We start from the raw sequence: 24334 nt of genomic DNA on the forward strand, positions 1-24334 counted from the left end.
CACTTCACTTTCCTCTCGAGACCACCGCGTTGCCCCACCAGGAATGTGGGCATCCTTCCTTCCTCCTTCTCCTCAGGCGGTTAGCTCGCTCGCTTGCTCGCGACTCCGACTCCGACTCCGACTCCGACTCCGACTCGATTCGAACCGGAGGAATCATGCGACCCGGGTTACTGGGCAAACCAGTCTCCGAACGACGGGGGTGAGGGGGGTGGGGGGGTTGTCCCTGTCCCTTTGTCCCTCCGTGCTTGCTTCCATCTCTTTTTCTCTTCTTTTATTTATTCGTTCGTTTTTCTCCCACTTCTCGGGCGTGTATCATTATCGCGCCTACGCGCGAAAGACAGGGATCCGTTCGCGTTTAAACTAAGCAAACTCCAACGAAGCGTGCGCTCTCTCTGCTATAGCTTAGCCACAATGCGTCGACGACCCTCAAGGCCACGCAGAAGGTCTTCACACCGCTGTGACCTCAGATACGTCTGCGTGCCGTCCGCGGTGTTCCTTACAATAACGTCTTTCACTTGGAAGACTCGCGATGCGATACGTTTAACGTAAAATTGACGGGACGGCGCGTGCAAATGATACAAATTACTCGAGTAGTCCTAGGATACACGTACGACGGAGATGCGCTTGCGAATGAATCTTCGTCAATCGAGTCCGCAGTTTCGAAACTCGCGCGCACGAGTTTTTCGTCTCTTCGATCGTCGCGCGCTAGGAGGGATGAAAAATATTTTCGAGCTGCCATTTTTATCAACGTCCAACGGAACGATATACCCAGCCCGCGCGTACGCGGGTCTCCTCTCTCGCGGCCTCTTTTTTTTTTTTTCTCTTTTATTATTTTAATGTTTTTTTTTTTGTGTTTTTTTTTTTTGTCTCGTCTCGACTCCCCGCGTTCCGTACCTCTTCATGTCTCTCTCTCTCTTCCACTTTCACAGTTCTCTTCCCTCTTCCGACCCGTGTTCCTTTCTCCCTCCACGTAGGTTGGTTGGCGGTTCCTGTTCCTGCGGGTATTGATTCTCGTTGGCGTGCGGTCACCGCCCCCACTGCGACCGTCTCTACCACCGTCTGCTACCAGTCTACCTTGTCTTTTATACTTTCAACTATTCCACGTCATTTCGATACGTGGTACCCCATGCGCTCTCTGATGCTTTTGTCTCTTTCGAAACGTTTATTATCACGGACCCTTCGATAACTTTTGCCCTATTCGAGAACGCGACGGCGAACGATCCGTTGAAAAACGAAGAGGCGATCGCACAGTCGCCTGTATTGGACCATTGGCGCGAACCGGATGACATCGGGGAATTTCTTCTCGTTCGACGTACATGAGATAACGACGGTCAAGGTTAAGAGCGTTACGCGTCGGCGGATTGAGGCTTTGCGAGGAGGAACGGTCCTCGCAGCGTGAAGAGGGTGCGTTGACACGAAGGTCGAGGCCTCCGCGGAGGGTTAGTCCCGCGCGTTTCCACTCGCGTTCCACCCGTCTCGCCCTAAACCCACAACTGCGGGGTATCAAGACGCTCGTAAATTTAGCCAAAGAGCCGCTACGCCGCGATCTAGGGCAACCTTGAGAGTTTTCTGCCTCCGAACCCCTCTTAACTTGTTACAACTGTTTATCCTCCGCCGTCTGCTCGACGGAGGAGAGTTTTCCAACTATTCTAATCACGCCGGAAATGGACGAGGACCGGTCTACCGGGAGCGAATGACTTTACTCGTCGTCGGACGATAGAGGATCTTCGTTTTTTTTTTTTTTTTAGTCTTCTTTTTCTTTACGAATAGAAATTTCCGTTTTTTTTCCAATCGTCATAGTTTCGTAACACGTAATACCCGATGGCATCGAAGCTGTCCGATTTCCGAAGCCGATTTCCGCAATCAACACCGCAAAGTTCAATTTCCGATTAAACACCTGTATATCCCATCCAGATGCTGCACGTTCGATTGACGTATCTATACCGTAGCTGTGGGATATGGGAACATATTGGTTCGCGGTACTATTTGGTTATGTGTTCCTAGCGAATTGTACATTTAATACATTTCACCAGCTATACCGGAAACGGTTCTTGGGGTGGGAGAAACGTTCGTATCGATTTAAGCGGTCAGACCACACGTTCGTCGGGACTCCGTAGGTATGGGTACGGCATAGGTGTACGTATAACGCGTACTCCGTCAGAGCGGGGTTCCCCGCGGCGTGTATGTACATCTTTGATGCATTACGTGTGCGACCCCTCAATCTCATTTCTTTTCATGCGAGGGGGTCGTGACGCCCGTGAAAAGGACGTAGGTACGTTGCTTTTGCCTGCTCGATTCAACGAGCCTTTTTTTTTTTTTTCATTTATTCATTATCGATGCTATTTCCTGATTTTCATTACTTTTCGGTCGGTAATTTTTTCGCGAGCCTCTCGAGCTTAGGGCTTTTAGAAAATTGGATGCAGTTGCCATTAAAATCAACTGACGGGTATCGATTTTTCTGTGTTTGTAAACAACGGTTGTATCAAGTGAATCAGATTCACGATATTTGAAACGTGGGTGAATTCGTCAATGCATTTTTCCAAAGCCAGATAAGGCGTGGAAGATGTGTACGAATACCAGAAGTCACGGTTCATCCTTTTCGGATATCGTCAGTCGATCTTTATTCTCGTTTGTGGCATTATTTAATTACCGATCAAATTCATTATGTCCTTTACGATGATATACGAGATGAACGTTAGAGGCGACGTCTGGCGTCGCGACGTTCGGATTCACGTTGTTTTTTCATATTCCCTACGTTATACTCCGTGGAGCCCGTATGTATAAGCTACCGTCATAAATGAATTTCGTCTATCGGGAAGTTTGGGAAATTCTGCGGGATCGAAAATTAATCGAATTTAACGTATCGATGCCCGACTACCAATTATCCTGATCATCGCACCACGATAAATTGATTCGCGAAATTCATCAGCTGCCCTCCCGCGAAGTCATTATAAACCGAAAAAAAAAAATGAGGAAGAGAAACCTTGTTCCATTCACTCTCTCACGTCTCCGGATCTTCACCGATTACCGAGCCGTGTAATCGCTCCTCGAATCTGTGCGTTCTTCAGCTTCCTTTGTGACGGAGTGTTTCTCATCCCCCGCCTTTCCCTTCCGCCCCCTGAAGGGTTGTGTTTGGGTGTCGGCTTCGGCGCCTTACGTTGGCCCAGGTCGCGGAGCTCGCTCTCGCCTGCGGAAGGAAGGAAGGAAGGAAGGAAGGATCTTTCGGGAACTCTGCCTCTTCCTCTCCTCCTACTCGAGTCGTTTCGTCCTTTCCCTCTCCGATGCCCGGCGTTGAATCTTCCTCAGATCCGCGGGAGGGAGTGAAATCAACGACTTGGCTTGGCTCGGCTCGGCGCTCGTCTTTCGATGCTATCGGTCTCTCCGTCGCGACTCCAAAGGCTCGGATCCCCACGGCCACTTTGAGGATTTGTCCGTCCTCCTTACTCCGGCACACTTTAAACGCTGCTCCCTTGAGCTTCGACCGAGGAAGTTGAAGTTGAGATCTTGTCCGGCGACAATTGTAAGCGAACCTTGACTTTATGCTCTCGTACAATCTCCTTGAACCGTGTCGCGACACTTATATGTATACTGTTTGTCTGCGGATTCCGAACCGTCTCATTTTCATTGTTTTTTTCTCTTTCGTCGTTCTTCCGAATGAACGGGAGAGGAAAGATATAAGCTCCTAAAATTGTGAAAATATTCGATCGCCGGTTCAGGGTGGACCAACCCGATTCCGGTTGGCAAGATCTATGCATGAAAAATTCATTCTCTCATACTTGATACTCAGGGGAAAGATGAGAGTTGTGTTTATTATTTCTTTTTCCGCAGAGGCGGTTAATCAAGCGAGATGACGTTTGTATTTTGTTTTTTTTCTCTGAAAACTTGGGGGACTAGTCGACTTGCAGCTAGTTTAGCTCCGCAAGTTGCATAAAGCTCGGCTGTCCCAGGCGAACGGCGACGACTGATTGCCATTTTCACGAGACTGATTAAATTGCGAGGCGCAACAGCCATTGCGCATTCTCTTGGTCTATCTCCGTTCCTCTCCGTTCATCTCTTTCGCGATACGTTGTTCGCTCTTCTCCTCTCCACCGCCGTCCGGTGCATAACCATGGAAACGCCATGTTTCTCTCTTCTTTCCTTGTCTTCCGGTTTTGCATTTTATTTTGCAAAGCGAATGCCAGTATAGGTTGAATATAGAGGGTGTAACTGAAATCGATGGAGGTATTTTCCCGCGAAGGCCACCATCACTACCGCCTCTTCTTCCGCAGTGGCCCGGCAACGCGTACACGTACGCGAATCTGTGCAGGGAAACGGGTACCTACACGTACGCGAGAATGAGAAACGAAAAAAAAACTAAAATGAAATGAAATGAAATGAAATGAAATAAAAAAAGGAAAAAAATAAATAAACATTTGGTATGCAATATAGAAATTGGTATACGAAGGAGAAGGGTCATCCTCGAATACTTCTTTGATCCCTACAGCTGCTTCCGCGCTTTTCGAAAGTGCTTTAATTAGGGGAGAGCAAGGCTCCCGGGTTCCACGTCCGGGAAGCCCTACCCTTTGAACCTCGACGTGAAACTTCGAGAGTCTGGTTCTCCGCGGTGTTTCGGTCTGGATGATTAATTATTGATGCAATGTGATACCGGGGGGAGGGTATATAACGAGACGTGATAAAAATGAATGTATAGTATAGTATTCCTGAGGTGGATCTCGAATTTGAATCCGGAATTATTTCAAGGATTGCCACTCTCACTGTCGCTGATTTTCACGAATTCGGTTGTTGTACGAGCGAGGAAATTGCCATAATCCAACGCATGGTGAAATTGTGCCAATAAACAGAATTAAACTTTCGAATCGTTTGAGTACGATGTGATTCAGTTATTCGGAACCAAGTTATGTACTACAGTCTCGATTGTACTTCGAGTTCAGAACTGGCTTCGTACTCCCAATCGCTTCCCCCGGCCCCGAATGGTATACGTGTAGTTTGATGAAGAATTTGAGCAACGCAAATTGGTATCGGGTCAATTTGCAGTTTGACCGGAGCTAAATTTTTCGGAATGAAACAGCGCGCTAGTCTATCGGAAAATGGTTGTCGCTCGCGATCATCATGGTTGATAAAAGTCGTTCTGCTTTTGGTTGACTTTTATGCCAGCCACCAGCTAGCCGGTGAACCAGACATCGAGTCAGCCAGTCAGCCTGTACAACGCTACCTCTCCACTTTGCCGTTGTTTTCGTTTTGTACCAAGTTTTATAGCGGTGGGTTAAATCGCGAGGTTGCCAGTTTTCTCTTCGCGCAAAAATAAACGAAAGCGAATGGCAGCGTCATTCGTTCGCAGGAGTAAGGTGCCCCCGTACGATAGTCGATATGTGATGGGACAAATCACAAGGATCACTCGATAATACTGTATACAATCTCTCATGGAGATAAGATGACGATGTTGACTTCCAGGTTGACTTGGAGTTGCCTCTTGAGTCTTGAATCGGATGAAACAGAGCTTTGGGACATTTTTGAAAAAAAATTTTTTTTTTATCTCGGTCAGCAACTCGTTCTCTGCTCAGAATATTCCGCATTCGATCATTCGTAAGATAGTAAACTCATCAATTTTGACGACTCTTTTCATGCGAATTTTCTGCACCGGAGTATTAAACCAAACGACGCTTACAAGAGGAGATAAACTTGTGGCCGATGACTTCATGGTCTTTATTTCGCGACGCTTTCCGAGTATACCGACCTTTTAAAAGCTCCTCTGATTGTGAGTCGAATGTCTCGGGAGAGCAAAAGTTTCAGGCGCATTTCTTAGTTGCCGTTTGTCTTTATGTTCTTTCACACCGCTGCATGATGAGGATTCTATACGCGTCGTCGTCTCGTGACTCAAATAGATTTCTTTATTTGGTGGATTCCGTCGCACCAAGGACGCGATGTGTAGTCTAGTCGATGAGAGTGCGAACAATAGTATAGCCGCTTCTGCGGGATCGGTTCGATTCGCAATAAAATCTCAACGCATTTTTTTTTTTTTCTTACCTTTGTTACAGTCCCCTGGAGTAATGCCGGGATTTTACGGTGATACCGGGGCGGGATTCCGACCTGCAGCCGGATTCGGAAACACAGTTTGGCACCAAGGAGTCGGTCCTGTTGGGGCGGTCACCGTGGAGGCCTCACCAACCGCTTGGCCCCCACAACAATTCATTCAACAAATTCCAGCGCCTAATCAACTCGAAGAACTGAGATATCACACTCAGTACAGCGCTGCAACACCTTACCATCCACAACCTGGTGGGTACAAACTCGGGGTCGATGTCTGATATTTGCTTCATCAGATGGATGAGATATTATTAGACGGGACCGAAAATTGAAAAATCGCAAACACCTATTAGTTGACGCTATTAATAGTAGATCTTTATTTGGTTTCAGTTGCCTATCAGCAACAGGCGTTCATTACAGCTGATCAATCAGCATTTCAGCGGGCGGGAGCGACCGGACAGTACGCTATCACGGGGCAACCCTCGCCTCTAGCACCAGTAATCGCTCAATCAGCGGCTACGACTGTTCAAAGACCGATTAATGGTCAGTTTATGGATCCTGCAGCCACTGCAGGTCAGCCAGTTGGTTACGAAAGACAAGAATATGTGAATGGATACCAACAGCAGGTGAGCCAGAATGTGAAATTCTAGGTAAATTAACCCGTTTATTTATTCTTGTAAAATATTAGTTTGACTCTCTCGATCGTTAATCAATACAGCATACCCTACCGTTCGAAAATTTAATAACATTCAATTGCAATTTATTTTTTCTTCTATAGTCCGATAAAAAATTTTTGAATGCAAACCATGATTTCTACGTGCCATTGATTACGCGTGATGATTAATAAGAGGATTTTGTTTCTGTTTCAGGATGTGACAATGGCTCCACCCCCTTCGACAACACCGACAAGTCGGAGTAGCTCGGTTCATATGGAAACTCAGTCAAATCAGCAGACCCAACAACAGCAGCCGCCATCGGACACACAAGTAAAGGGCTTTGCCGCGATTGCCGCCGGGGGTGTGTCGGGAAACGAGATGCCTGGGTATCCACTTCAACAGGGCCCGCAGAGTTTACACAGCTCTAACGGATATCCAGGCTACGTAGAAATGGGTCAACAGCAAGCGCAAAATCAATGGCAGACTCAGGTCGCACAACAACAACAACAACAACAACAGCAACAACAACAACAGCAACAACAACAACAGCAACAGCAACAGCAACAGCAACAGCAACAGCAACAACAACAACAGCAACAACAGCAACAGCAACAGCAACAACAGCAACAACAGCAACAGCAACAGCAACAGCAACAGCAACAGCAACAGCAACAGCAACAGCAACAACAACAACAGCAGCAACAGCAACAACAACAACAACAGCAACAACAACAACAACAACAACAGCAACAACAAAATCAACAGCAAATGCAACAACAGGCTGTGTCTGATGCAAATCAACGTCACATATGGTCAGATACCAATACAAGTGCGAAAATCGGCGGTGTGAACGGTATGACGTGGTCTGACGGTAGCTTACAGCAACAGCAACAGCAAAATCAGCAGCAGCAGTTGCAAAATCAACAACAGCAACAACAGCAACAGGAGCTGCAAAATCAACAACAAAGATTGCAGAACAGTCTGAAACAACAGAATGAGCAGCAGCAAGTTCTGCAAAGTCAACGTCAACAGATACAAAATCAGCAGCAGAGTCTTCAAAATCAACAAGAGCTTCCAAGACCAGCGAGTCACATGAGCTGGGAAAATAGCAGTATTAAAGAACCGCCAACTCCCCAATCTTGGACGGAAAATACGGATAATCAACAGCAACAACAATCGCAAGGAAATTGGCCCCAGCAAAGTCCGAAGCTAAGAGACGCGCCAAACCCACGACTCACGCCGTCCGCTCAACAGCAGAATCAGCAGGGCTGGCCACAACACTCTCCTAAGGTTACTGACCATCAAAGTCAGCCAAACCCTCGGATGACTCCCTCCGGTCAGCATAACTGGCAGCAAAATAGTCCCGAGAATCAAAATCAGCCGTCGAGTCAACAGAATCCTAGGCTAACGCCGTCTGGTCAACAAATTCAACAGCAACAATGGCAGCAAACCAAGATCGAACAAAATCCAAGATTAACGCCTTCGAATCAAATGTCCTGGCCGGATACGCCAACTAGTCAACCCAACTGGTCACCGAGTAGTCTGAAAAGTGACGGAAGTCAACAGCCCCAGCAACCCTGGCCAGATTCTCAACCTAGTCCAAGACGAACTCCGGGTCATCAGCCCGGTGCATGGCAGAGCCAGACATCGCAAGAAAATAAAATGGATAACCAGATGAATTGGTCGCCTAATTCGACCGCGGAAAATCAAGCGACCTGGGGGCAACAGCCGACGAAACAGGACATGCAAAATTCAGGAGAAAGAATTCTGTGGCAACAGGGCACTGCGGAGGGCAACAAGCAGAATGGCTTCCCGGAAAATTCTCAAGAAACCCAGGATAGCATGTTCTCGCAATCGAACAGAGTGAATCTTAATAGCCGATTGAAAACTATGATACTAAATAAGCAGCAACAACAAATGCAGCAACAGCAACAACAACAAATGCAGCAACACCAGATGAATCATCAGGAACAGCAGCAACAGCAACAACATCATCTTCATCATCAGCTCGGGCAACACTCCAACGGCAACAATAATCCGAACGCCGATTTCCCCACGGATGAAAGATTGAGAGAACCTAACGAAAACGCTGATAAGTTGCAAGAAAAAAGACCGGCGGAGTATCTGAATCAGGCAGCCATGATGTCCATGGCGCAAACAAACGAATCAATGACCGGTAATTTTTTATTGCATAGCCACCACCCTCGGGCCAATAGTTTGCCCGACGGTGGTGGCTTATGGGAGTGGACAGGAGGAGGAAATAACACGAGTAATACAAACGACAGTAACATGATGCCAGAAACGGGAATAACCGCGATTGAGAACTTCATGAAATACGCTAACGTCGAGAAGGAAGATACTGCGAATAAACAAACGCCGGCAAATACGGAACACCAGGCTTGGACGGGGTCTGACAGACCTGGTACAGAAGATCCCAACGTCGATGACAAGTCGTTTCAGCAACGCCTTGGTATTCCACAAAATTCGGATGCGACATTTTCGGAACAAAAAAGCCAAGATGAGACGACGTTACCGAATCAGGAAGAAACGAAGATCGATTACAAACCCGACGACGAAGTTACCTTCGACAAGAATCCAGAGGTCCCTCAAGAAACTCAAACATTTAATTCCGAGAGCGCTAAAAGTCCGGCAAAGTTCGACTCTGAGAATATCGATGATGAGGTCAAGTACAATTCGGAACAAGTTATCAAGCAGGAAGTTATACCCTTCAATTGTTCGCCTCTGGAGGGTGTTCCGGAATGTTCGAGGAGCGAGGACGAGACCTCGCAAAATCTGGAAGCCGTTGTAAAAAGAGAACCCGACCAGAGATGCCATTTAGCGGAAACAAATTATAAATTCAGGGGTGACGGTGGCCCTGCGACGCTATCCTCGGAAATCGGCTCTTGGTGCTGTCGAAGGGGTGGTACCGAACAACCAACGCCTGAACATCTGCGAGAAGGTTGTTGTCAAGGATTGCAGACGAGGGATGAAATTTTGGCGGAACCTTCACCGAAGGCCAATAATCAAGACGTTAAAAGCGAAGGGCCCAACAGCCCCAGAGCCGCAGCTACACCCAAGTTACAGGATCACTTGGAAAAATTGAAGAATAATGTGAGGACCGAAGTGCCGGACTGCAACTGCTTTCCAGCTGATAAATGTGAGTTGAAAATGTGTATTCAGCACAACACTAACATTGAGAGAACACACTAACAATGAATCACGATACACGACGGTGAAAATATAACATCGCACCCTGCACACAATAAAAATCTTTCGAGATTCATAACGATGGTGAAGGATCATAATGTTGACATACCGTACACGCAAAAACGATTCTAGTGTTTTCATGCAATATTATAATTACAAAGATCATAATTATAATCATAACCAGTCGTTCTCGCGAGGAGCGGTTTCATAATCGCTTATATCGTTCCGAATCGGTGTTGTAAATAAATCACAGTTCAACCAAAAGGTCCACCCGAACCCGGTTCGTTCTACACCCATCTTGGCACAGCAGCGAGTCTCGCCGACCTTCGCAATGATCTTGAAAGGAGAACTGGACTGAAGGGAGTCGCGATAAGATTTGAAAAAGTTATTTACACCGGCAAAGAAGGGAAGACGACGCAGGGATGCCCACTCGCTAAATGGGTGAGCATTTGGAGCTGAGAATGGAAAAAAAAAAAAACGCCGCTTTGTTCAGGAACAATAATTCAAGTGGGGAAAACCTTTTCGCAGGTAATTCGAAGATCTGGTACCGAAGAGAAAATACTGGCGGTAGTGAAGCATCGCCAAGGACACAAATGCCAAACCGCTTGGATAGTGGTGGCTATGGTCGCATGGGAGGGTGTTCCGAACCACGAAGCCGATAGAATTTACTCACTTCTCAGCCACAAACTTAATCGGTTTGGACTTCCGACTACCAGAAGATGTGGAACAAACGAACCGAGAACTTGCGCTTGTCAGGGTCTTGACCCCGATTCTTGCGGAGCTAGTTTCTCGTTCGGATGCTCTTGGTCGATGTATTACAACGGATGCAAATACGCCAGAAGCAAAACCGTCAGAAAGTTTCGACTCTCAGTGCGAACCGAGGTAACAATTAAACAGACGAAAGTTATTTCACGGTGATAATTTCTCCCGATGTGACGTGAAACTGAATTATCTATTTTTTTTTGGGATTCAGGAGCAAGAGGTGGAAGAACGAATGCATGTCTTGGCGACCCTGTTATCTCCTCTTTACCTGAGTCTGGCACCGGAAGCTTTTAACAATCAAACGCAATTCGAACGCGAAGCAAGTGAATGTCGTCTGGGATTTAAACCTGGTCGCCCGTTCTCCGGAGTTACAGCTTGCATAGACTTTTGCGCACATTCGCACAGAGATCTGCACAATATGAACAACGGCTGCACTGTGGTGAGTAAGCTTTTGCGCGATCAAATTCAAATTTCTGCTTATTCAATACGTCTTTCGAAATTGAAAATATTGCGACGCCTTATTTCAGGTGGTGAGTCTGACGAAACATCGATTGCTCACAAAACCGGATGATGAACAACTGCACGTTCTTCCGCTCTATATCATGGATGAATCTGACGAGTTTGGTTCGAAGGAAGGACAAGAGGAAAAAGTGCGAACGGGAGCCATCGAAGTTCTAAGCAAGTGAGTACAAAGCTATCTCGAATATCTTCCCAGAAATTTAACCGTTATGAAATTGGCATGTTATTTCTATGTTGAAATTTTTCTCTTTTCAGATATCCCTGTGAGGTAAGAGTTCGTTCGGTTCCCCTCCAGCCTTGTCGTCGTCATGGCAAAAAACGGAAAGAAGACGAACCCGATGCGGCCAGCAATAAAAAAGAAGCAGCTAAGAATCAAACCGATAAGGCGATCGAACCCACTCGCGGAACATGTCATCAAGATCCTCACAGAACCCCCGGAAGAGACCCATCTCTCTCTTTGGAAATGGCGACTATGCTCGAAGGGATGGATGCCCAACTCCAGAGTTCCCAGGTATCGTCAACTGTTCTGGACAGTCCTGTTTCGATGTATCAAGGTTGGGGTTATCAGGGAGACCAACAATGGGCGAGAAACGGTTGGTTAGATCAGCGAAAAAATAACTGGTTAAATCCGTGGGGTGATTATCCGTTCGGTGGATTAGAGAGGGACATCAAAGTCGATCCCGACAGCACAAGCCTCGACGATACAAGACCTAGAAGTGCGTTTTCCCAAGAAGACATGCGCCCGGGTTCCCGAAATTTCCCGAACTCTACCGCAGACTCGCCCAGGGGAAGCTACGCTTTGTCGCCAAGAGGCCATCCCGTTTCTCCGAGGAGTTCGTACTCGAATACCCCCGGAGAACCGGGCTACTCGGTGTCTCCTAGGGGATACCCGCCGACCCCGCAAGAACAGAGAATGCCATCGCCGAGGGGTTCGGGTTACCCGTGCGGTGCTCCGGCAGAAGGTAATCATCAGTTTTCCGCACCATTGGCAAGAGGCTACCAGAATCCTGGACTCGATAACAGGCACGTCACCGCGTCCCCTAGAGTTGGCTTACATCAATCTTCCCCGCATTCTGAAATGTTGCAACGGAATACATCGCCCCGAGTCGGGTATTCGCCTGCTCCCCTTGCTCCAGAGTCTCCGCATGCCAACCAATCTTCTAGTTTATCGTATCCGAGAAACATGCAACAGCAACCAAATTACGCCGAGGGACATGTTCAACTCAGATTAAGTTCCCCTAGAGGACAGAGCGATTCCAATCAGCAAAGATATCCCGTTAACATCAGCTCTATGCAAAATTGCGGCATAGGAAATCAACGATCATCGAAATTGCCTTCTCCAAAATTACAAATCGATCCCAATCAGGGTTTCTCCGCAAGATCCCAACACGGATATCCCCAGCAGCATACACCGCAGTCTCCTCAAGATTCTTATTTGGGAGTTCCTTCCGCCGAGATGTCATCGGTTCCTATAGAAACGGAGGTTCAAAAATCCCATTTTCATTCGCCGCGAAATCTTTACCCGGGCATGCAGAACTCGGACTTCGTTCCGCATAGTTCCTCTCTACATTTACCGTCCCCCGAGCATCCTCCCGGTCATCAGCAGGCCGGACACCATAGCCATAACATGATGATGGGATCTTCGGAGCAAAAGCAGCCGGAAAATTCGTGCGCGAAAAACATATCGCACAGACAGTCGGATTCCATGAGATCAGCGGCAAGCCCATTCGTTCCTGCATCTCCGGAACACGGTCCGTCCTGTGGAAATAACAGCAACAATTGGAACTCCCTCAATACGTGGGGATCGGGTGCGCTGAAGCCTCCGGATCATCATCAAGGAGACCATTCGCATCCAAACGTTAACGAACAGCAAAAGAGTTCGCAGATGTGGAACGATAGGGGAGGAATAAGTCAGGGTGAACATACGAAAAGTCAAGCATCTTGGGAGGCGCCCATGGAACCCTCGCCGTTTCGCGTACCGAAGGGAAGACCACCGTCGCGAACCGCGCCCAATCAGAATCTCCCTGAAGCGAATAACTTTCAAAATTCATTCGCAAAAACTTTTCTCAAGCCACAAGGACCAAGTAAGATCAATCATCAGTCCAGTGAAAATTCAAACGCGAGCGGTGGGGGCGGGTGTAATACCATGCAAAATAATAACAGCTTGATAAATCATCAAAAGAGAAGCGAGTGGCCTGAAGAAAAATTACGCGAAGGATTCCACGATGTGAGACAAGAAGTCCCGAATACTAATCCCAACTGTTTAGCGTGGGCGGAAGAAATGAAGCAGATCCAAGACTTTCACGCTATCTCCAGTCTCGGGCATCATCCCTTTCCCCAGTACGGATACCCTACTTATCCCGTGTTCGACAAACCTTATCCCAACACTTGGGAAGGCTACAACTATCACCAACCTTATCATCAGCCGGCCGAATACCCGCATCAATTTTACCAACAGCCTAAACGCGAGCCGTGTTTTCACTCACCACAGTATCCGTACCAGGGGATGAGCCCCTATCAAGGGATGAACCCGGGATGGGCAAGGTGGGAAACTCCAAGATGGGATATTTACGGACCACCGCCCTATTTTCCGGTGGTACCGGAACCCCCGCCGAAGGCCGAGCCTTTGGGAGAGGTCACGGATTTTTCTGACAACGAGGAATGTTTCAAAGATTCTCAGATGGGAGGGGTGGCAATCGCTTTGGGTCACGGTAGCGTACTCTTCGAATGCGCTAAGCACGAGATGCACGCGACAACTGCATTGAAAAAACCCAACCGAATAAATCCGACTAGGATCAGTTTAGTTTTTTACCAACACCGCAATTTGAACAGACCTAGACACGGTTGGGACGAATGGGAAGAGAAAATGAGACTCAGAAAATTAGGAGTTACAGCTACAACAGCCCCGACAACGCCAACGATTCCAACGAGCCCTACCGCAGCTGGTGGAGAAAAATTACCACCCTTACCTCACATACCGAGCGTACCAAGTTCTCAGTTCATGATGAGGTCGCCTACCTACACCACAATGACTTGGACTACGTTGTTCCCTATGCATCCGTGCATGATAACTGGCCCCTATCAGGAAGGAGGAGCAATTGGATGAGTTTCAATTAACGGAGGGTACATTTCAAGTCATAATAAAGGGTCTGAAAATATTGGATCACGCTTTCGGACATGAGGCTGGCGCGGTTATGCGTTAAAACATCGAGGGACAACGCGGGACAACGTGTGTGAGGTACCGTGTTAAATTTTCAACAGAATCATCCTTCTTTGTCAGTCGTCGCTTTAACTCGAAGTTAAACGAAAAGCAATATCACGAAAATGATGAAAATTACCAGCATCGCGATGATATGTCTCCGGGAGTAATCCGGAGATCGTTGCGAACCTAATTATTCAATTGCCACTGTCATAACTGAAGAGCTGAAAATTTTAAATCAAATTAGGCGCGTTCTATGACAACCGAATCGAAAATATAAGCACTGCCAAAATTTTCCCTTTTTCACGTCTTGCTCGATTAAGTGAAGTCGGCATTAATTATTTTAACGAGAACTATAAATGAAACTGTATGAAGCAGCTGAAATAACAACGCCGCAATAAATGATTAGGTACCATATACCATAAGCGTGACTCGAGCCTAGAGGCTCCTGATATTAGGAAGACCTTTTAATGGGTACTAAAAATATATAAACTTCAGGTCATGTCTTATTGTGCAATTCAAAATTACGCGTGCATATCATGTCTAAATCAATAAAAAATATTCATCGACTTATGACGAGTCGACACGCGAAATGTCCCTGAAAAGTCTGAAGAATATAAGAAAAGAACACACTTCGACAATAAAATGAAAAAAAAAAGAAAGGAAGACAGATGAAGAGAATAAAGAGATAGAAAAGAAACGAGATTAAAATGTGGGTAGAATCTGCTGACGCGTGATGATATTCCAGATATCGATTGATTAAACGTCTGACCTTCGTGACGAAATCATTTTTAAGCTAGGGAATATACGAAAGCCCTTTTAATTATTATACACAATGACGACAATGCTCTACGTAGTGTTGTAAAGTATCATATACGTCGAGTAATATACGTTACAATTAACAATTCGTGTTATAGTAGCACCATATATTATTGCGATTATTGTCTTTTTATTATTATTATTATCATTGTCATGATTATTATTATTATTATTGTCATTATCATCATTATGATTATTATTACTATTCGATCGCTTAGATATCATTGAATATAATCAATCGTTCATATACATAATCAATTAGGTTGACGATTATTTGTATAGCCACTGCACAATCACATTTCATGTTTTTTTTTTTTTTTCAAATGAAATGAAATCGTGAGACGCGAAACAAAAGAATAGAAAACAAAATGATCTCAAGTTTATATAATTTAAAAATAACGATATACATAATTAATATCTTATTTTCTAGCCTTTGTATATTATGTGCTTGTTATTTTGTATTTATTCGTATTTTGCACCATGATATATAAATACTAAACAAGTAATGGTTGACATGCAAAGTAAAGGAAAATAGAAAAAGATGAAAAAAAAAATAAATAAAAATAAACAAATAAAATAAATAATTGAATAATACAAATACTAACCACTCGCTAAGAGGCGACTGAGTACAAAACATTTTGTCTAACAATCACGGGAAAAAAGAAAAGTTGAATCAAAAATATAATAATATATAATACGAACCCGGTGCGATAGGGAGTGTGGCTACCACATGTAAAGGTATTATATCACCCTGTGTCGTTGTAACCGGTATTTTAATCGAGGAAGGGAAACGCGGGTGTTGACCAAATTTGAAATTATCTTCTTTATTTCCATTACTTCCAAAATGTACGTACTAAATCATCACGTATGTTAGGTAACTGCAGAAGTATTTCCAAATTTATCTCAATCGCCATCATAATTTTTACATATTATAGTATAATAAGCCATACTCGAAATGACTCAAATTTACGTCGAAGCTCATAAGACGGAATTCGTATTTTAAATTATACAAATTACAATTACGATAGTAATAATCTTTTTTCTTGTAATTCTATTTCCGTTAAATCTAATTTTTGTATTATTTCAATTTTGTATATACCCACGATATGAGTTTATAGGTCACATTAATCAATTACCTAACTTGTATAATTTCATATCTTATTTTTTTCCAATTTTAATTTTAGCAATGAAAAATTTACCTGTATTTAGAATTGCTTTGCTACATTTTAATTATTTATTTATTATTACAATTAGATTAATTAATATTATTATTGATAATATTATATACTATTGTTTTTAATCCTAGGCAAATTTAGCATGATTGTAGATGATTTCTATCAAGTTTACATCAACTATATGTTATCATTATTAATTATTATCATACTATATTATTATTGTCATCATTACTGTCATTATCAATTGTGACTATTATTATCATTATAAATGCTAATTAATAATATTATTAGAAGTACTGATTGATTATGTATGGAGTTTTTTTTTCTTTTCTTCTCGATTCAATTCACGGATTTTATTTTTTCGTCACGCGCGCTGGGGTTCCGAATATCGAGACGGTTCATTTTCCCCGAGTATTATAAGATTCATTAATATATTGTATCATTCGAGATATCATTCATTATTATCGGGTATAATGATAATTAGTAATAAAAATGTAATTTAATTATTTATTGATTAAGTTTGACAAAGTGTTATTGTACTACTACTTTTAGCTTACTATATATTTTGTTACGAAACACTGATGCCGAATTATTATCATCATCATCATCATCGTCATGCACTCGTTATATTATAATATCTGATCGATGATCTCAATATCAAATTTATCGCGAAGGCAATGTCAGGGTTTCGTTATAAATTTATCCCAAAATTTTTACAAGGTAAGTTCTTTATTTATTTATTTATTTATTTTTGCCTTTTTTTTTTTTTAATTTGTGGACTGTAAAAAAAAAATCATACACACAAGGATGGACAAAGAATATGAAAAGAAAAAATTCTTGTTGTTTGATCAATTCACAAATCTGCACATAGCCACTATACAGTAAAACTGCATCACATTCTCTGTTGATTCTTTTTCGTTTAATCCTTGCGCAGAATTGTTATCTGTGAAATTTCCCTGCATTTATCATTTATAAGTGTACAGAATCGAGGCACAAATGCGAAATCGTAATTTCTTTCGATAATTTGAAACGATGTACAAGAATTTTATGTGAAATTGACAAGTATTGTATAATGCCATGGTAGTATTGATTATTGTTTCGTTTTTTTTTTCTTTTTCTCTTGACTTTACAATTATATAAAATACGCTATAGGATCGTCGTAGCGTATCTGTAACATTAATAAGTATTACTACGACTTTTCGCAACAGGATTTTTTTAATCATAATTTTCGTGTTCTCTCGTAGGCACGTATACATGTATATCTATATATATAATATGTTGAACGTCACATGCTAGCAAGTTTTGAAAGAAGAACAATTCCGATTCTAAATTGAACTGCTTCTATTGGAAAAGAAAAATTCTTCCCCGACATCGTAGTAACAATTGGCTTTGCAAATAAACGTGTAAATCAATCGATACGTTCGAAAAAAAAGACAAAGAAAAGCGCAGTCTATACATACAGAACAACGGAGTCACGCATCCTTCGTACTCCGAAATCAAGAAGAGTTCATACAATTTTTTATAAAAAAAGAAATGGAAAAAAATGAAATAAATAAATAAGTGAATAAATATTAATAATCGAGAAATAATGCGACGATGCCAAAATAGATTTAAAACTAATAATTAGAAAGTAAATACTTGTAATAATTAAAATTAAAAAGGAAAGAAAAAAAAAACTATCAAATCTAAAGTATGTAAGAAATGAGATGATTTTTAAATTAATATACTACTATTTAAAAAAAAAAATTAGATGAAAGAAAAAAAAAAGAAAAAAATATTGATTGAATAAAATCGAACGATGAAGCAAAGTTGAAAAATGTATTTTTCCTTCCAATGCCAAAAAGATGCCATTTTGTTTTATATGAAAAAATTATGAAAAAAAACTTGCAAAAAAAAAAAAAGAATTTGACAAAAAAAAATTACAAAAAAATTAAAATAAACAAATAATAATAAAGAAATGGAAATACCATTTGTAGTTTGTAGCGACCGTATTTAAGTGTAAGGAAAAATTTGATGTGTATGTCTCGTAAAACAAACATAAAACATGTCCGCCTTAAATAAAAAATAAAGAAAAATAAATTAATGAACAAACAAAAAAGGAAGAAAAGAAAAGTAAAAAAAGTAATATGCAGAATACAACAGAGAACAATATTATTCGTAGTCTACAATAACAGAGTTTGAAATAAATATTATAATATATAATGCAGGTCCTATTATCAGGGATCATATATTATACTGTCCAATCGACCGGGAAGGAAATGTGAGAATGTACAAAATCCGGAAATCGTGGTCCTCGCGGACCAAAGAATAATGAAAAAATGGATTCCCGCCAATCAAGATTGATTATTTTTTTCTCTTCATTTCTATAACAAGAATTTCCTGAAATCCCATTAGGGCATACATACATTGAACTCTGACACACAGTCACACACAAGTACACGCGTACACCACATGAACACACATATATACAAAATATATATGTATATTATAAATATATATAGTATTTAGGCATAGTTTCTATTTATATATGTGTACATATATTTTTGGACAAAAACGTAATAACAATTTCATTGGACGAAAAAAAAAATCGAAAAAAAAACTAAAATAAATAAATCATTGCCGAGACAAGTCGAGAGAAGCATTTTGCATGATGAGGAATTTTAATGAAGTTATATTTCGAAAATTCGAGAAAAAAAAAATAACGACCTATACCACCCGATGCAATTAAAATTAAAACAACCCCGAGTCTATAAAGAAATCGAATATTGATATACATAAAATTAATAATTGAGATGTGTTCGATATGATACGTCATTGAAGTATTCAGTCCTTGGTCCACAAAATTAGACAAGGGCGTTGGTACGAGGGAAAAAACAAAATATGAATAATAATACGATTTGAGAAATCATAATCGATCTATTGGGGTTGAACTTCCGGTGCCGGTGGTTGTCGTTGCGACGAAATTTTTATCATTTTGAATCTCTTGTTCGTGGTTAAGCATGTGTCTACCATTGTCAAATGCATGATTCGTTGACTAGAAAAAGTTAAGCAGAAAGACAAAAAAGAAAAGAAGAAAATAAATTTTTTTAGATGTATTCACGAATATTTATTTATACAGGATAATAAGCGAATGAAAATCTAATATATTAATAAATGAAAGAGAAACGTATGAGAATAAAAAGTAAGTTTTTTAATATATTTGTAAAACGTATTTGGTTTACTATTATAAAATTGATCTAAAATGAATAGGAATATCGTGAGACAAAATTTAAGCAATTGACAAAAAGACTCATTTTTGAAATAAATTTTAAATTATCAACAACGTACGAAAAAGAAGAAAAAAAAAGTTGAAAAAGCAAAAAAAAAAAAAATTAAATTTAAAATTAAATTTAAAATATACAATAGAGATTAAAAAATTTATAAGATATACATATAATAACTAGTAAGGAAAATATTTCCGGTTTGTCAAAGAAGAGAAGAAAAGAAAAAAAAAAATTAAGAAATTACTAAAAATGAAAAACAAGAAAAAATTTTTAAATGAGATAAAACAACACAAAATGTACACGAGCAACTGTGCTTGAAAAGTGAAATCTTATAATAGGATGCTTAGGGTATAGTAGCGAGTAAAACGCGTTTAGTAATTAATAAGTAATTACTATTAACAATTATTATTAGTATAAGTTGTACGTTTAGAGAGAAAAAAAAAAAAAATTACAATATACCTATAAGCCAGATGTAATTGTCCTTTGTGAATATACATAAGAGAGAAATGAAACAAAAAACAAACAAAAATGAAAAAAAAACGAAAAAAAAAATACAACAAACTTTTATGGGTAAATATGAACTTCTTTTCATTTCACTCAACTCCCTGTAACGATATTTCAAATTTTTTTTCAATTTTCACCGGGCGCTATTTTCGCGAAAATTCAAGCGATGACTGAAAATTGTTCCAGATGGCGGTGGATATAGGTATTCACCGAATTCGTTATTAATCAATCGAAGTTCATCGGATGCGGTTATCGAACGGCAATTCCGTGTAAACGATAAATAATGGATGCCCTCTTCGAAGGGTTCTGTGCAACGGCGAGTGGCCTTGGACCATGGCGGGTACTTCTTGCATCGTCCCCTTTGCTTTCTTTTCAGCGAGAGTGTATCTCTACGGGCTTACACACGTACTCCATATGATCCAGCGACGTATTAGGCTGCCTCCCCCCCACCTCAGCTCTCGCGATTCTATCAAATTCTATCAAATTTTATCGTCAACGCTTCAAACTCTATTGAGCCGCCGTTCGGCGATGTCGTCTCCGAAATACAACGCAGGTATGAAATTACACGCTATATTTACATACGTTGTGTACGACTTTGTACAATGATTATTATACATATGTATATCTGTACGGTGTGACCGCGGTTTACGAGAAAGCTGCTGTTGGTAGGGCCAGTGTCGGTGACACGCGACCAAAGACATCCACGTACACATTATATATTTGCTCCGATTTATTTTTCGCCACATATGAAGTTGCGGGATCGGCCTACGAGTTTATGATTTTATTGTTCCTATTACACCTACTCAAGGTGTACCTCCAAGGTTATCGGATACGCGTGCACATAATTTTTGCAATTTATACCGAGTTCTGAAAGTGAAAAAGATCTGGTGTTATATACGCGCCTGTAGTTATTGTAAAGTATACATACATATACACGCGTACTCGCGCACCGCAAGTATCACGATATTCCTCAACAGGAATATTCACATTCGCGTGCGTCGTCTTTCCACATCAAGCGTTTCGAAAATATCGTCGGGGCTTCGTCGATGACGTCGCGGTATTCACGCGTCATCGAGTTTCAGCACAAAACTGCGGCGTATTATACAACGACGATCTTTATTCGGGTGCGGAGTTTACTGAAAATCCAGTCGGCGTAGCGCGTAGGACACGTGCAAAATGTGCAGGGTCGTGCGAGGAGCTCTTCGTAGGTTGTACGTCGACTCTCTTTACCGCATACTCGTACGTCGTCTCACCTCTACCTATGGATAAACACGTACGTTTAAGTCGGTCGAGACACAGGGTGTGGAGGTGTATAAAAGTTAACGCATGTGTGAAGCGCGCGAGTCGTGGCTGCAGGAGTCCTGCACGGACTTCTTGGCGTGGAATGCAGTCGGCCGGCAAAGGTCGGTACGGTGGTGGGACCGGGAGTGGGACCCGGAGGGACTCGGGAAGAAATTGCCATGAAGCAGGTAGACAGTTCGAAAGAGAAGACGCGCGGTTTGCCCCAAGGGAAAATCTCGGAAGGATCTAGACGGAGCAGCGGGTACGGTTGTGCACACCACCGCGGGGATCTCGAAGGATCCCGAAGCGAGAGGTATAATCCAAGAATAGAACCCCATCGCGCAACTCGACTCGGCAGCGCCCGGCTAACGTTCGGGTTTATATAGCACGCCTCGGTAAATTGCAATCCGACGAAAGGAACTCGATTATTTTCACATCTTCGTAATGATGATTTATCACGATTCCTACCTACCATGTAGGTAGAACTTTAACGCGTCTACCCGCGCGCGGGTAGACGCGTTCGCCTTGTTTATGGAGTTTTGAAGATTCCCTTTGATACTCCTACCCCGCGTGCAAAGACTCGTCCGCTCCACCCGTACACGCGAATATCGTACGTGTACACTGCGTACGTACCTACAGTTCCGTATACTAGTTCGTACCTGTTACTTTCTCGAGTCGGTTAGACCGTTACTCACCTTTTAAGATGGATAAACAAAAGAATATACCCGCGTATTACTACGTCGCGTGATTCCGCGGTACGAACGACTTCTATAATGACACGTGGACACGGAGGGAAAACGCGTTCGCCGGTTACTCCGTACGTGCGTACCTACTGCATGCTAAAAGAGAACCCGAGACTCGACGACGACGTCGTATACGTTCGTACAGTTTAGAGTAAACGCATCGCTCCTGAAAGGATGGAATACATTTAACGCGGGAGTCGTCTTGCCTTATAACGTGCATACACGCCGTAGTACATTTGCATTGCAAGTGAATGAACTACAGACCCATATATATTGGGTTACTTACGTCAAACTGGGCTTACTGCGGTTTATTTTGTATAACGGTAAATGCGCCGTTTTTCCCGCTTACATATATATGTATATAGAAATATGTACGTACACATTTACGCGTAGGTAACGCGTTATTATATCGCGTACAGGAAATAAGCTCGCAATTCGCTATATCCGATGTCATTTATTCACGATTACACCAAGGAATCGTCGATTCTTCGTTTGCACCGAAAGATCACATCCATCCGCGACAACACCGTGTGGTACGTATGCGCATTCCTCTCCGTGTATTATTAATAATAATGATCATACGAAAAAACACAATCGACAACGAGTGTTTTTATCATTGCATGGTTTCGTTACGAAGAAAATCCTTTCTTTATTGTCTAACGGAAGTCACGCACTTTATTTTATTTACCCTTTTTCTCTTTCCTTTTCAAAAGTATAATACATATACATATACATATACGTATGATATATACCTTTTATAGATTGACTTTTTAATGAATATAATAGAATTTCTCCACGAACTTTGGGATTGTCTTCCACATTCAATGGTCGTCGTTAACGCCGACCAGGTATAGCGCTGCACGTGGTGGTCGCCGTATGAGGTCCAGATACCAAACGCCTTAGCAGCTGATGAAAAGAACAAAGGCGAACGTGTATTCGCTCTACGATGCAATCAGGAAGTTCTTTAATTCACGCCTCGATCTTTCTTCACGTACATAATACCAACGTCGAACGTATGTATACCTGCGTATCTACGTACAAACCTGTTGAAAATGTTTGAAAACGAAGAGAGAAAAAACCAAAAAAAAGAAAAGGAAGAGAGAAAAAAACAAATACGGCAATTGGTTAATAATTTGTTGTTCGGTTGAAGGCAACTGCAGGTCTTCTCGTACACCGCGGGGCGAGATTTAGACCGGGTTGTCCGAACGGCCCCGGGGCGGACGTCGTATTCTGGACGTCGTCGCGGTACCGCCGCTCGCCTCCTCGCGGACAGCATCGACCGTGAGAGAGGCGTGGGCGACTCGCGTATAGGTAAGGTATGCCGTGTTCGATTACATACAACCACCGCCGGATGACGATGTTCGACTCTGTCGGGATTATAAAATTTTGGGGAACCCCCCCGATGCTCGTTGCAACGATAACCTGCACTATTTGCAGCGGTGCAGCATCAATTTTCTCGGGTTTCTTTTTGGTTTTTTTTATTGTTCTACCGTGTTTATTAATCTTCTCCACCTCATTACGGGCGTCGCGACGCGACGCGACGCGGCGTCGTCGTAACGGTTTGGTTCAACAACCCGGTAATAATCGGCGATCAGCCGCAACAATATGGTTGCCAATAAGAATTACATCAAAGTGTACGCAGGTACGTACAATATACAATACGTACGCGGCGAGACGCTCGGCGTAAACTCTTGACGTAGGTTACAACGAACAATAAGTAACAACAAGGAATAATGAACGAACGATCAGCTCAGTCCTTATGATCACTCGAGAACGGCGCGACCCGCGCGCATTAACTTATGCGTACGAGGGCCGTGTATGACCGTGGCGAGTAAAGTACAATACCGATGAATTTTTATTACTCCCTGTTGTTCGTAAATCTAGGTAACGAATATATATATATATATGTATATGTATGTATACAGATGTGTGTACATAATACGCACTGCGTTTATGCGACAGAAACTGACCGGTGATTATCGAGGCGTGTTTTACACAAGTGCAGTGTGCACGGGGTGGTGGAGCACGCAGAACTTGCACGTTCCCGTTTGCAGTCGCGCATGCAGAGAAAATTGACCGATATTATGTGCAACGGGGGATGCGGGTGATTTATTACTTTATACCAATAGCTCTGGTAGACCAAACACGACGAAATTGATGTATCGCGTTTCAAGATTGAGTT

General features: G+C 42.5%; 1 protein-coding gene across 8 annotated transcripts in view; it reads left to right on the forward strand.

The window, feature by feature from the left end:
• The window catches only part of LOC105689418 (methylcytosine dioxygenase TET2), a 78698-nt gene extending 60772 nt beyond the window's left edge, over nt 1–17926 (forward strand). For 7 of the 8 annotated variants that reach the window (XM_048651076.1, XM_048651075.1, XM_048651077.1 and 4 more), the window contains 8 exons: nt 6036–6276; nt 6415–6650; nt 6894–9837; nt 10141–10328; nt 10416–10769; nt 10861–11088; nt 11177–11331; nt 11424–17926. In XM_048651076.1, coding sequence (XP_048507033.1) covers nt 6036–6276; nt 6415–6650; nt 6894–9837; nt 10141–10328; nt 10416–10769; nt 10861–11088; nt 11177–11331; nt 11424–14274 — 7197 coding nt within the window. In that variant the 3' untranslated portion in view covers nt 14275–17926. The remainder of the gene's footprint in view (nt 1–6035; nt 6277–6414; nt 6651–6893; nt 9838–10140; nt 10329–10415; nt 10770–10860; nt 11089–11176; nt 11332–11423) is intronic. The other variant, XM_048651080.1, reaches the window with a different exon arrangement.
• Nucleotides 17927–24334: the final 6408 nt, after the last annotated feature.

Source organism: Athalia rosae, chromosome 2 (assembly GCF_917208135.1).
Source record: "Athalia rosae chromosome 2, iyAthRosa1.1, whole genome shotgun sequence".
Taxonomy (NCBI): domain Eukaryota; kingdom Metazoa; phylum Arthropoda; class Insecta; order Hymenoptera; family Athaliidae; genus Athalia; species Athalia rosae.